The sequence below is a fragment of the Castanea sativa genome, chromosome 6, assembly GCF_040712315.1.
Source record: "Castanea sativa cultivar Marrone di Chiusa Pesio chromosome 6, ASM4071231v1".
Classification (NCBI taxonomy): Eukaryota; Viridiplantae; Streptophyta; class Magnoliopsida; order Fagales; family Fagaceae; genus Castanea; species Castanea sativa.
In genome coordinates, this window is record NC_134018.1 from 39,378,172 (window position 1) to 39,393,588 (window position 15,417).

Below are 15,417 nucleotides of genomic sequence, written 5' to 3' on the forward strand. Positions count from 1 at the left end.
GGTTTAACACAAATACTACTGAACTTTTTAAAATGACAAGTCACAATCTCTATTCTTCAGGTGCTTTGTTTCTTTACTCGACGGTAAATTGTTATTAATTCTAATTGAAACCGACTACTAAAATCATTATTTTTTATTATATAAACTATCAATAACAACTTGTCACTTATAATAAAAAATAAATAAAAAACTAGTCATTTAAGGGGTATTTTATGTTTTACCAAAAAAAAAAAAGATATAAAATTGTGGTGAACTTATATTTCTTACAAAAAAAAAAAATTATTTCTTAGGGGAAAAAAAAAAAAAAAACACACAACTCTCATACAGAGGATTTGTATTCCTCTTTCTCACGCCGTCTTTAGTTCTCTCCTACTCTCAGTTTCGAACCAGGGACGGCTGGTAGTTCTGCGTTGACACCGTCGTCTGCGGCTTCGTATGCACTGCCTGGATCATCGAGATGTCAAAAAGATGACAAGAATAGTGCCGCAGCAGATTCTTCTTCCTCTTCATCGATAACGATAACGATAACGATAACGATTGGGTCACTGGACATGCTCGTCAGGTTTTTCATTTTTAAATCATCACCTTCTTCTGAATTTTCTAAGTTCCATTTAGTTCTCTTAGAAGTGATTTGTCAGTTTTCATATGCTTTTATGACTTAGCTTTTGTTTGTTAATCTGGTATCAGAGGGTTAGAGGACTTCATTGAGTGCTCTTGATTTCTTTGTTCCATCAAAAATTGTTTTGCATGTGTTGTATGTGAATGTGAATGTGAATGTGGCCTCAAATGTCATTGGGTGTGTTTTGGTACCACTTTCAGTTGCACTTTTTAAAGATTCATTGATGTCACATGGTGTCTATTATCTGTTTGATTAAATGCCCGAATGACTAGGCTCTTCCAATTTTGTAGCTTTTGTGCATGTTTAAGGCTTGCATTACTTTCACATGTCACATTTAGTCCTAAAAATTACATTTTTAGCATGCGAATTTACAACATCCAATGGATTTTGGTTAGGGGTCGTCTGAGGGTCCTTATTATGCCTGAAATTCCTTAATTAAAGAATTCTTAGGTTTATTAGAAGAAATATATCGTTTAATGTTGGACCCACTAATATTAAATGTGGCTTTTGTGGATGTTCTTAAAATTGGCTTTATTGGAGAAAATTAAATGTTGACTTGTATATATAATAAGACAGAGTCTCTGTAATGTGAATTTAGTTTTCTGCTGTAGGTGTTAAGTGGCCCGGGTGGGTTGTTTCAACCTTTGCTCTGGGATTTTAACAGTGTATTAGTTAGCACTCTGTTCTTTTGAGTTTTGCAGTGAGGGTTAGTACTCTATTCTCTGTTAAATGTAATAAATACAAAATTTCAATGAATTATAAGAACTTTTTTCTTCATTGAAACCGGAATGTAGGAAAGAGGCAATATTCTCCCCTATGTGCAATGTTTATATACTGTATTTACTAATTCACATCATGTTGAGCAGCATGACGTTGTAATGTCGATCTGTCTTTTTCTATGAGAAGTTCTATAATTATCTCATCATCTTTTGAGTCATTAAGAAGCATTTTGTGGAAAAAGAGCGAGCCATAGAGGCAAAAACAAAGAATGATTGGAAAAGAAACTTTGGTTGAGGTGAATGAAAATTGGAGAGAGAATGGTCTTATTTTTATAGAAATAATATGCCCATTTGGAAAACAGACAGATTTTTGAAAATATGACTGCTGGGAAGAAACAAAATTCTGTTAATATGACTGCCAGGAAAAGACAAATATATGAAAATATGACCATTAAGAAATAACAAAATATCGAAAATATGATCATTAGGAAAAAAACGGATTTAAAAAATATATCTATTAGAAAAAGATGAATTTTGGATAATATGACCATTTGGAAACAAATAATAAAGAATAAATAAATAAAAAATATTTATAGGGAGTGGTAGAAGGTCAGAGAGTGGGATGTAACTTGAAGGTATATTGTAAAAGTAGTTAGTTGAAGTAGAAAAAAGTAATTTTTTTAAAAGCCAATTTAGCCAAAGTATACAAAACTGGATTTGAATGCTCTAACAAGGAGTATGCATCCAAATTTGAGTGTTTAGATAATGATGCAAAAGTCAATTGGTTTCACTTGTAAGATTTCCTGTAGATACTGCATTTTATTAGTATCTTTAGTGGGGTCAACTTTACTTGGCTTTTGTGTCTTAATTACCTCTTATTTATGTCTTCTTTTTTTTTCCCAGCTGTAAGGGTTTATTTTTGTGTCTTGCCTGTAAGGCTTTAGACCACAGGGTATCTCTTTTTGCAATTTTTAAAATTTATTGGTTGATGTTTAAATTGATTATCTTGTAATAAATTCAATTAGGACAGACTATGACAATGATTTGCGCTCTATCTTAAACACTATTTACTTCACCTGTCTCTCGTTTTCTCTCTGTCAATATTAAATGATATATATATATATATATATATATATATATATATAGGTCACTTCATTATTTTGCATTTAGGCTTCTTTGAATCTCTTTCAATTGTTAGGAAGTTATTTCCCTTTTATTTTATTTTCTAAATTAAGATTGATTAGTTTTCCATGTTTTATAACAATATTAGTTTTGAACCCGTGTGTCTTGTGTAGGATTTGGCACCAAGAATAAAGAAAAGCCCAATCTACATATGATATTTGCAACTACTGCATGTACTTCCATGGACATTTCCTCAAACACCACCACCGTCTCCTTCAACTACTTCAAGCATGCACAACCATTCCATCTGTCCGAAGAACAAAACCTCTCCATGGGCTTACCATCACAATGGGGTCTATACCAAACCAACCCATTTTTCCCTACAACAGTATCATCTCTCAGTATGTGTCAGCCGGGGAACTATCAGTTGCACGTAAGCTGTTTGAAAAAATGCCTCAACGAAATGTAGTCTCGTATAATACTATAATTAGTGCTTATAGTAGATCTGGGGATGTAGAGGAAGCTTGGAATATGTTTTCTGAGATGAGAGATTGTGGATTCAGGCCAACCCAGTTCACATTGGGTGGGTTATTCTCATGTGAGGCATTGGATCTTTGTCGCAGTGTTCAGTTGCAGGCATTGGTGATAAAGAATGGACTATTTGTTGCCGATGCTTTTGTAGGGACAACTTTATTGGGTTTATTAGGGAGGCATGGTTGTTTGGAAGAAGCAGTTCTTGCATTTAAAGATATGTGTTGGAAAAGCTTGGTTACATGGAATTCAATGTTGTCTTTGTTTGGACGTCATGGATTTGTTGAGGATTGCATGTCTTTGTTCTGTGAACTCATGAAGGTGGAGACTGCTTTGTCTGCAAGTTCTTTTGTGGGTGTTTTGTCTGTATTTTCTTGCAAACAAGATTTGGAATATGGGGAACAAATACATGGTCTAGTGATTAAAAATGGATTTGATTGTGAAGTTTCTGTTGTGAACTCTCTTATCAATATGTATGCGAAATGCACTCACATATGCTTGGCAGAGAAAATCTTTGAGATGGTGCCCATTCATGATGTTGTATCATGGAATACAATCATTGCTGCAGTGGCAAAAGATGGGAGACCTGGAAAAGCAATGGAGCTCTTTCTGGAAATGTGTGTAAGTGGAGTTTCGCCTAGCCAAGCCACATTTGTAAGTGTTATTAACTCTTGTACAAATTTGGGGATTTTAGTATTTGGAGAATTCATCCATGCTAAAACAATAAAGAACGCTTTTGAATCTGATGTTTGTGTAGGTAGTGCATTGGTTGACTTTTATGCTAAATGTGATAAATTGGAAGATGCCCATTGTTGTTTTGATGAGATTTATGAGAAGAATGTGGTCTCTTGGAATGTGCTGATTTTGGGTTACTCAAATAAATGCTCCTCCACTTCTATATTTTTACTGCGAGAAATGTTGCGATTGGGTTACCAACCTAACGAGTTCTCATTTTCTGGTGTTCTTAGGTCATCATTGGCTTTGGAGTTACAGCAGCTTCATGGCTTAACTATAAGAATGGGCTACCTGAATAATGAGTATGTATCAGGCTGTCTTGTTACGTCCTATGCCAAAAGCGGTCTCATAGTTGATGCCCTGATCTTTGTCACTGCTTCTAACAATCCACTCCCTGTTGTCCCCTCTAATATCATTGCAGGAATTTATAACAGGTCTGGCCAATACAATGAAACACTTAAGTTGCTTTCTCTCCTTGAAGAACCGGACATTGTATCTTGGAACATTGTGCTTGCAGCTTGTGCTCGTAACAATTATCACAAAGAGGTTTTTGAGCTTTTCAAACACATGCACATGGTTCACATCCACCCAGATAATTACACATTTGTTAGCCTTTTGAGTGCATGTGCTAAACTTTGCAACCTTGCTTTAGGAAGTTCTGTTCATGGTGTTATGATAAAGACAGATTTCAATCGCTGCGACACATTTGTTTGCAATGTTTTAATTGATATGTATGGGAAATGTGGGTCTCTTGAAAGTTCAGTGAAAATCTTTGATAAAATGACTAGTAGAAATCTCATCACATGGACAGCTATGATATCTGCTCTTGGACTTCACGGTTATGCTCATGAGGCATTAGGAAGGTTCAGAGAAATGGAGTTGTGGGGGTTTAAGCCTGATAGGATGGCTTTCATTGCAGTTCTTACTGCATGCAGACATGGTGGGTTAGTGAGAGAAGGGATGGAGTTGTTTGAGCGAATGAGAAGAAGTTATGGGGTTGAACCTGAAATGGATCATTACCATTGTGTGGTGGACTTGCTCGCTAAGGATGGACATAGTAGGGAAGCAGAGAAAATGATTGCCAGCATGCCTTTTCCACCAGATGCCATTATATGGCGTAGTTTCCTTGCAGGTTGTATGAGACAAGGAACTGCAAAGGATCAACCCGTGGGACATAAAAAATTTGGATGAACCCAATAGATACATTTCCTTGTAGATTAAGCAATGCCACTGCATATATTGTGCAGGTCCCTTCAGTTTCCACCTCTGCTGTCTGGACTAAGGTCCTTAATTCGCCAGTAAAACACAAAAAGGTAAGAGGCCAGCCCTCCCTCAGATTGCAAGTCACACCAGGGTTCTAATTGATGTCATGGGTATTTTGATGAGGCAGTCCAACATCACATCAGCTGTCACATTTTATTCCTCCCTGCAGGTTAGATGTGTGCTTGCTGGGGATAATTGGAGCCATTCTTCATTTGAGTTTCATCATTCAACAATTCTCTCAAAGGCTTGAGTATCCTTGATTGTTCCAGAGAAGTAATCACACGTTTGTCTTTAATCAAGCATGAGAATTGCTTAGATGCATTTCAATAATTTTTTTAAAAGAAGTTTTGAGAAAGATAGTTTTGCTTGTGAAATATTATTATTACAAAAGAGACTTTGAGACTATGAAAGAAGAGGCAAAACACTATCAGAATCTTCCTTGATAAGCATTCAGACATCTAAGGGTCTGATTGGTAAAGTAGTTTAAACCCGCATTTTTAGTTTTTAAACTACTTTACACACATTTCTACACACTTTTTTACCCATGCGTATTTCAAAAAACTACAAACAACATTACTCAAATTCCTCTACTAAACAGGCCCTAAATTATCGGTCCATGCGGTTTGTGATGTGAGGAAGTCAGTCAACAATGCATTTGCGGTCTCATTTGTTGGAGAGAGCAACTAATCAATAGATTGAAATTTTGCCTTGAGTATGATTTTTCTCCTAAGAAGATCCGTGAGAGCTTATTATTTGTGCTTTTTTTTTTTTGGAACTTCTACACTTGAGGATTTATTACTTGTATTTCTGTCTTGTCTGATTTGGTTGCTCATTCCATTAACTACATTTGTTTTGAAGCTTGGAATCTTGGTAGTGACATTGTTCTTCTCAAGAGTTCCAATCATATGTTGGTCGGTCTACAAGTGCAGGAGTCGATGCACTTTTAAAAGTTAATCTTGTGTGGCGTGGATAAATTTTAAGCACAACCATATTCAAAGATTATGTGCAAATCTCATTATTTTGATATAAGGTCTCTAACATACAAGGAGGTATGTGTATGCCTTTATATCGTTATTGGTAGTTAGTCCAATGGTCCATCTATGATCTGTACTTAAACTATTACGCAGCCACGGCATTATAGAAGTTTGTGCAAATATATGTCATTAAATAGGTCATGCCGTTGTTGCGTCGGTAAAAGCTTTCCGAAAGGGTTCTTCATTTCATTGTAAGCCTGCATTGGTTAGGGTATAAATTATAAGATTATCTGGATATATTGGTCGGACTCATTATAATAGTAATAAAATCAGAATAAGTGATAAAAGGATATTGATCACGTTCAACGTGCAAGAAATTATTTAGTACATTTTGTCTATTATATAATTGCTTATCACGTGAATGTAAATCTCATATGTTAGATGTGGCAAAAATTATATCTTGTACCCGGCATATATGCCGGGTCTCTCACACACAGGGGGGGTCTCATAGTAGACACAAGGAGCCCCACATGCTATAGGACCTGCTAGTGTGTGAGAGACCTGACATATATGCTGGGTACACTATATACGAGCTCTAGATGTGGGATCTATGTAGTGTATTATATACGTCTTTTTCACATGAATGTAAATCTTATATGTAAGATCGTTGTGGTGTATTATATGCCTCTTTCTCACATGAGTTTTAGTTTCTCTTCCTAAAACCTAAAAAAAAATTGACACTAGAAAAAACCTAAGGAAACTCTGGCAGATGTTCCAAATCCAGCAAAATCTCACAAATTTTGATGATTTCCACTAGATTTGGCATGATTTAGGCCAATTTTTGTTGAGATATGTCACTAGGTCCAGCGAGATCTCATTGGATCTTTGCCGTTTGAAAATGACTTAATCCATGGAAGAATAGACTTGATTTGATTTGTTGGTGTTACCAACTAGTGGAGGGTCCTCTGCTCTACCCCTCGCTAGAATCAGGTCAAGTTTGGGTGGAGCCCAAATTGACTTATGGACAACCGTAATTACATCATGTGGTTATCACATCATGCCTATGTAAAAATTGATTGGATTTTTTTTTTGGAACATTTTAACTTTTTACCTACTGTGTCAACTTTTACATGTGACATACATATAATAATTGCATAGTTCATATAAAATAATAATAATAATAATAATAATTGCATAGTGCATTTACCTATTGCACCACATATCAATTCGGTTTGGATGTAACTTTTCTTTGAGTCTTTTAGTTTATTTGTTTAGGTATATCTTTTTAATGTTTTTTTTAAAAGATATAATTATGCTTTAACCACTTTTAAGATCAATGCTCATCCCATCGCACACTGGAAGGGCCCCAACGTCATAATGCAGTCAAGAATCAGTTGACCTGTGGAACCCAGGACTAGTATTTTATACACTATTAATATTTTAAAGAAGAATCCCTCTTGCTACTACAACATTCAATTCAATTTCTAACCCTAAGTAGAGAAAGTACACAGAATCCAGGCATCCCCGCTCGTGAAGTTAATATATTTGCGTAACCATCATCTACATCACTAGTTAGGAACCTAGAGGTTTCTAACGGAGATGGACATGAATTATAAAGAAATTGACTTAATTCGAGATAGTCACCTTCTTTTTATGGAAGAGAGAGAGAGAGACATACACTAATGCACTAAAAAATTGGTTTATTTTTTCATTGATCTCTAATATTGAATTGCAATCATGTATTTATAGGAAACTAACTCTAATGTCATTGGCTCACAAGGCTCACGATAATGGGCTAGTTAATTTAACATGTGCTCTATGAATTAAACCGTGTGTTAAATGAGCTACATGTGCTCAAATCCTAATTAACTCATCTTAATCCCAATCTCAACCAACTAGCTAATTACCTAATTAAAATGATTACAACAATTATTTCATATTCCTAACATTTCCCTCCCCTTGAAAACACCTTCCCCATAAGGTGTTGTTGTGAAATGACACCTTTATTAAAGAAGATCTTCCAATTGACCAATACCTTAGTTACATTTTGCTCACCATATTCATACATTTCTCTTTGACAAGCGGTCCCATGCACATGAAGGTTTCTTCTTCGTAGATCTTCAAACTTTGCTCAAATTCTTGAGCCTTCAATGATTTTTTAATCTTTAAGGTCTCATTGATTCTTTAAACCTTAGAATGTTCTTGTATCCTCAAGACCTCATTTGATTTTAGAACCATTAAAATTGTTGGTGCTTGCATTTTGGATTCTTGGATCACCGACACTTGGATTGCCAATTCTTGAATCATAGACTTTTGTTGGATCTTTGGATGGAACTTCAAGGGCAATGTGTACATGGAATCATCAACCACTTTGACACAAAAATCAACGTCTCGGCTTGCAACAATAGCAATAGATTCTTGAAACTTAATTTGTTCTTCGAGTTCCATTGAATCAAGAGATTGTAACTCATCTTCTGTCATATTCTAAAAATCCTCTTGCAATCTGGAGAGCTCTTCTTTCATGGAATTTTTAGATTCAATTAGGGCCTTGACTTTCTCTAAAACAACATCCTTGACATCCTGTAAAACTTTGTTCACCATTTTCCGTATTTCTTTCCAAAGTTCTCCTCGATCACATTCGCTCGTCTCAAGATCGACAACTCTGATACCAAATGTTAGGAATCTAGAGGTTCCTAATGGGGATGAGTATGAATTATAGGGGGTTTGATAAGAATTGTAGGGAAATTGACTTAATTCAAGTTAGTCACCCTCCATAGAGAGAGAGAGAGATGCACTAATGCACTAAGAAATTGGTTTATTCTTCCATTGATCTCTAATATTGAATTACAATCATGTGTTTATACGAGACTAGTTCTAATGTCATTGGCCCATATGGCTCAAGATAATTTGCAAATTAAATCAACATGTACTCTATGAATTAAACCATCTGTTAAATGAGCTACATGCATGTGATCAAACCCTAATTAACTCATCCTAATCATAATCTCAACCAACTAGCTAACTATCTAACTAAAAGGAATATAACAATTATTTCATATTCTTTTTTTTTTTGAAACAACAATTATTTCATATTCTTAACGTCACTAAACATGTGAAAGTATATATATGTGGTATGTAGCGCACACAAATTTCCAGAGAAAGATTGAGAAGCAGAAGGGAATCTTTGAAATTATGTTGGTTTTGTACAAAGTAACAAACGTCTTACTTTCGTCTCATTATTTGTAGCAAATGCATCTTTACCATTAAATTAACATAAAAAGCATGATTATAAGAGTGAGGGGCAGGGTGAATGCATCTGTACCGTTTAATTCATATATAACATAAAAGCATGGTTATAAGAATGAGGATTATAATCTCAAAAAAGAAAAAGATCTTTTTCTAGAATGAGGGTTATTTTTTAAATGGAGAACATTGTCTAATAAGGTTTCATCAAATACGATTAAACAATCAAAACATCATTATAATCAAATAACCTAGAGCTGCTAAGAACTTTGTAGCTAAAGTGGCATCTTCTATTATTTTCAATGAAAACATCCAGATTCAAATCCCCCACTACCAACTATCGAATTATCAACCAACAAAAAAAAGCACCTAGATAGAGCCCATTGGAGAAGTCATCCAATCGAAGGGCAACAAGCTCACACTCAAAGCATTCATGGGATGTCGTCTCTCTTAACTACACAAAATAGCATCTGGACCTAAAAGAACAACATACGCCACAATGTGAAGGACATATGTTGTTCTATATTTTGTTTTAATCAATTTATACATTCGTATTACTAACCCACTTATTTGTGTTCTTTTTACAACTTTTACAGCTATATGATTTTTTTTGTTTATTTTTTTGGTTGTTGTTTCTTTCAAATTTGTGTTTAGATTAGAAGTTTCTCATTAGTTTTATTAGGCTTTTAATCTTGAAAGTGGCTAGGTGACTAGCAAATGTCAATTTTCAAATGAGATGAGGGTAAGTATCTAACACCTTTATACCCTTGTACTATAGCTTTGAACTTATAGTCAGTTTGGATAGAGTTCCGACTAACTCTATTCTGCTCTTATGTACTTCTCTCCCTCAAATCCAAACTAGCCATTGATGTTTTGGTTAGAACTTCGCATAAAGGGTGAATAGCCAATTCTTTGACCATAAAACTAGATTACAACTCCAACATCTTTGCTTTGGTCTAGAATATTTGTATTAGACTTCCAAGGTCTCATTTAGAGTGAATCTAAGCGTGTACATTTTTTTTTTTTCTTTTCGACCGGGTATGGTTAGAACTTAGAATATGTACATTGTCTTCTTTTTCTTCCAAAAAATGACTAATACAGTAGGTTGAACCCCCTCCCCTAATCCTCAAGAGTGATCGCCGAATGTTGGTGGCTGCGCATGCGTACTTAAAATGCCACTCATGTAATCCAGATGAGCTTGATTTGAAAAAGGGCCGTATGCTTTCAATCCCTTAAAAACTTATACCAGACAAATCATTATGGCTTTATCATTTCTTTTGAAAAAGTTTATTAATTTAACCTTTCAAAAAAAAAAGTTTATTAATTTAAGTTGGCTTATCATCATGCGCCAGAAGAATATATAAATTTTAAAGGTTGGATTCTTTTTGTTTATTTCTTATCCATCCATCTCGATTCTCGGGTGACTAATTCTATAATTTTTGTTGGATAGGGTCAAATATCTGTCCGTGTCGATTCGTGAATAAAAAGTTAAAATGGTTAAGATCTTATTTGAAATTTTAGTGGCATGCGCCAATATGTTCTATGGAGACAAAATTTCATGGGGGGAATTTCTTTATTAATTTCTAATGTCAACTACCATCACTGTCCACAAAGATGACTAGACAGTTCAAATTGAAATGCGTACGTGTGGAGGGGAGGCTCTCCCATTGTGATAGGCGTACCGAGATCACAAGTTCATGTAATTTTCGGATTTGACATACTTTTAATGCTTTTTAAATTAGATATATCTTTTTGTTTTAAATATATAATAATAAGTATGAGTGAGTTTTAATTTTTATATTTTATTTAGAGTGTGTTTGGATACTGCTTATTGCTGAAAACTGAAAACCAAAAACACTATAGCAAAATAATTTTTAAATGTGTGAATAATGCCGTTAGACCCAGTTTTAAAGTTGTTTTTATTGAAAAAAATAGTTTGTGAGTTCTATGAACAATGCACAAGACCCACTAAAAAAGAAAAACGCTTCGCTAGAAAACACAAACGTGCTTCCCAAACGAAAGTTTAGTTAGTGGATGATATAGCAATTTTTCATTAAAACAAAAGAAAATTTCAATTAAAAAAAGTATTAGATATAAACCAAATCCGTAACCCCATGCATATAGTCGGCAATGTTATATACAGTTTACCAAATTATAGCTTGACAGCTCACTTATTAACACAACTCTCAGTGGCCTTTGATGTTCTCTATTTGATAAGTCTTGCGGAGAACACACTTCTTTAACATTATACTTTTAATAAAAAATAAAAAAAAAGTTAAGATAGAGTTTGGATAGCGCATCCAATATCTAGCATTTTTTGGTGGGTCTCGTGTACTGTTCACAGGATTCACAAGTACTTTTTTTCAGAAAAATAACTTTAAAATTGGGTCCCACGGTCCCATAGTACTATTCATACATTTAAAAATTATTGATACTGTATTTTCAGTTTTCAATTTTCAATTTTCAATTTTTAAAACATAAGTGATATCTAAACATACCTTGAATCCTGGACAATAAACCAAGCTCAAGTATAATTTTTCTTTTTGGAAAGATACGGAAACTGTGGATTTGGAGCGCATAAAAAAAATAAAATAAATAGAAAGAGTATTTTGACTACTTTTCTTAGGTTTCATGATTAGCTTCCAAATAAGCTTTGATATTTGGAATGCTTGTAAGGTCATGAGAGCCGATAAGAGGTAGCACAAACTGGGTTACGCGGAGAATCTCATGAATTTGTTGAATAAAAAAAAAAATATCAAGTTATTTGAAAATCTTGCAAATGGGTTGGGGGAACCTATAGAACTCGTGAATAACACACTATACAGTGGCTTAAAAACATATAGAAAACTCCCTTGTATCTTCTGAATAAATCATGTTTATGATCATCATCACTCATTTCCCTCAAAGAAATGCCAACATGTTTTGAATTATTGTTTATTTTCGAGATCTCTCAAATTTAGTAAGTCCAGAGACTGTCCTTTCCCTCAAACAAACAAGTGAAACAAGACCAAACCAACCAAACTACTTTGTTTAGTTCAAGATCAGATCTGCTGAATCTCTCTAAACCTCTGCCACTTGTAAATTTCAATGCCACCACTTGCAAAAAAACCCCTCACTATCAGTTGCATCCCACTTCCGAACACTTGGAAATGCACTCTCAAGTTAACCCATTCTCACAAGTTATCGCCTTTGATTATTGGGGCATATAAAAGTTTGGGGGAAAAGGACAAAAAACAGAACAATATGTTTAGGACATGATAGAATTCTCTATGTTGAGCATTCTGCAAGAATAGCCACACACACACACACACACACACACACACACCCAGTTATTGAGCTAAAAAAAAACACAAGACTCACTTAGAGAAATCTAAAAAAACTCATTTTATCTAATTTCAATAGGTTTGAAAATGATTCTCCATCACTTGGCGGCAGGCATTCATTGATTTTCCTCTCTCACCAATATCCTACCATTTTCCTTGCCTTACTAAATATTTCTCAACAAGTAAATGAATAACAATCTGTCACTCAAGATTTGTTATGAAAATATTGTAAATATAACATTTCTCTATTTATTATGTTGATTGTATTTTTCCTGTTGTACATCATTAACGTGGAAGGGAATAAAGATTCACATGCATATAGAAGTTGCCATTCGCACTTGCTAGTTTGAACCCATGAGGTTTTGCATTTGTTTTGGCAAAGAGAAAGAGAAATGGATTGTTTCATATCTTCTCCGACGCTTGTAAATAAAATGGGTTTCTCTCTATATTTTACTCTCCACATTCATTGCTAAATATCATTATATGAAATTTCTGAATGCATGTATTGTCATGGATTTTCTAATGAATATGCTTACTTGGGCATTAACAAATATATTCATTTAATCTGACTAAAAATATTTGTTTGGCCCTACTAACAATAGACTAACTTATTACTTCACTTCTATTTATATGTTTCATAGCCTAAATTATTTCAACTTAGAAAAATCATTTTCTCATGGTCACTCATTATATTATATTTTTGCTTAAGAAAAAACACAACTATAAGTCCAATGGTAACTTTTGGCACGAGTACATGACTCAGCTATATATCCTAAAGCTAGTCAAATCTAGCATGCTAAGAGTATTAGTATTAGTATGTGTAAAATCTTGCAAAATAGAAAGAGTTACTCAATTTACATATTTTGAGAAAAAAAAAAACACTCACATCAGTGGGTGTAAAAATGTGCATTTATGTACAATTGCTACAGTAATCGTGCATATATGCACAATTACTGTAGCTCTTATATTTATTATTTTATATTTTTTCTCTTGCCTCTATCATCTCTCATCTGATTATCTCTCCTCTCTCATCCGATGTCTCTATTCCTCTGCTCTCTTAATCCTTTTATCTTCTCTTAAATCCAACAACAAATCATAAAATTCTTCATACTTGATCTAAATCAAGATCCCAAATTCATTAAACCCTCTCCTAAAAAAAAAATCATGAAACCCATATAAATAATCAAACCGAAATTGCAAAAGAACAAGAAGAAAATGCAAAAATAGCAGAAGAACAAGTGTCACTAATGGAGGCTTCAGTGTTCCTCAGCAGCAACTCAAAGCTTCTGAGTACTTCATCACATCCTCTTCAATGAACCCAGGCCAAAACATTAACTTTATGTTCTTTTTAAGCTTACCCACCATCTTCTCAAAAAAAAAAAAAAACTTACCCACCAAGAGTTTTCTTTCTTTAACTTCTTGTTTCAGCATTAGCAGAAAAAGAAGAAAGAAGGAGAAGGAAAAGAAAAAAAAGAAGAAAGAGAAAAAGAAAAAGAAAGAGATAGAGATCAGATATAATTGGCGTGTGTGTTAAAGATGGTGGGGCTATGGGTACTTGTGAAATAATAAAAAAATGTTTGAAAAATATTATTTAAATAAAATAATGTGTAGAATAGACAAATTGATGTGGGTGTTTTGTAATATTTAGTGTGTCAAATAAAAAAGTAAGTTTTTTTTGTGTAAAATAGAAGGAAAAATTGCACCAACTGATGTGAATGCTCTAAGATATCAAAAAATGACATGAGTCGCAACCACACAAAAAGACCCAAACAACTCTAAGAATGTAAAATTTAATTCCACCCAAATCTCTCTCTCTCTCTCTCTCTCAATACATTGTTACCAAGACTTTTTCTTTTAAATTTTTTTACGGCCTCAATTTATGCTATATATAATCAGATACAAAAAGAACTTTTAAGCTTTCTATTCATTAGCAGCAGCCTAAAAATCCATTGCATTGAAAATATAAAGTGTTGGTGCATCTTAATATTAATATTAATTGACAAATTAAATGAAATTGTATTATAAAGGTGGAGGAGTTTAAATTTGTAATGGAGAGCTGGCATCCTGCATTCTAACTTCTAATATTTATTGTACAATGATTCACTCAAACTGTTGTATATTGGAGGCTAGGTAAAACAGAAATTCTACTATATCGGCTTATGAATTTTGCCAACTGTAAAGGGCTTGATTCCCCTTGAAAAAAAAAAAGGAGATTTTAGTGCTTGACCTTATTGGTTTCATTATAATTTCTTTTATATAAAAATTTTGATACATCTAAATGATTTTATTCTTATTTTTAAAATTGTGTAATTTTTAATTTTATTTTAGTGTATTTTCGCAAACAATTTATGGACTTCCAAATTTATAAGTAAGGGGGATCAATGGTGGAAATCTCAACAAGTCCTAAAATGAAAAGTAATTTAAAAGGCAGATTCATTATCTTCTAGACTCAACTCAAGAATCGTGTCTAGTTGACCTAAATCATCAAGTTCTACCCATCAAAAGCAACTTTGGTAGAATTTGAGTTTTGAGCAACTCACTGATGTGAGGTGTTTAAATGTGCATTTGTGATGAGTTGAATTTTTCAGTTTATTTCCACTTTCAGCTTATTTTTCTTACTATTCCCGGGTTCCACTGCACTTTTTAATACTATTCATGGGTCTTACTATACTATTCAACTTATATTTTAACATTTTTTTCTACACTTTCAACAAAAAATTTTCAATTTTAATTAAATAAGCTGTTTCAAACGAATACTAAGCCTATTTTCAAGTGCACTTTTTCGCCTTATTCATGGCCGACAACTAGGTCATGTTCATAGCTCTCCAAATACCCTTCTTTGAGGTGGTTAGATAAGCTTAAGGTGGGTCTCTTCTAAGTGCAGAGCG

The 15,417-nt window shown here is 33.8% G+C and overlaps 1 protein-coding gene across 3 annotated transcripts; it reads left to right on the top strand.

The window, feature by feature from the left end:
• Positions 1-299: 299 nt before the first annotated feature.
• LOC142641586 (pentatricopeptide repeat-containing protein At3g58590) lies at positions 300-5,893 on the top strand. Of its 3 annotated transcripts, none has more exons than XR_012845426.1 (3): positions 300-562; positions 2,634-5,462; positions 5,588-5,893. XR_012845426.1 is itself a non-coding variant. In XM_075816034.1 (2 exons), the coding sequence occupies exon 2, from the start codon at positions 2,692-2,694 to the stop codon at positions 4,915-4,917; it is 2,226 nt and encodes a 741-aa protein (XP_075672149.1). In that variant the 5' UTR covers positions 300-562; positions 2,634-2,691; the 3' UTR covers positions 4,918-5,893. The 3 variants fall into 3 exon arrangements, 1 of the variants encoding a protein (XP_075672149.1); XR_012845427.1 differs by having other exon boundaries at positions 2,634-5,039; positions 5,159-5,893; XM_075816034.1 differs by having other exon boundaries at positions 2,634-5,893.
• Positions 5,894-15,417: the final 9,524 nt, after the last annotated feature.

What these genes read in the sequence shown, in the direction of transcription:
- LOC142641586 (XM_075816034.1), top strand. Translation starts at nt 2,692, where the DNA reads ATGTACTTCCATGGACATTTCCTCAAACACCACCACCGTCTCCTTCAA.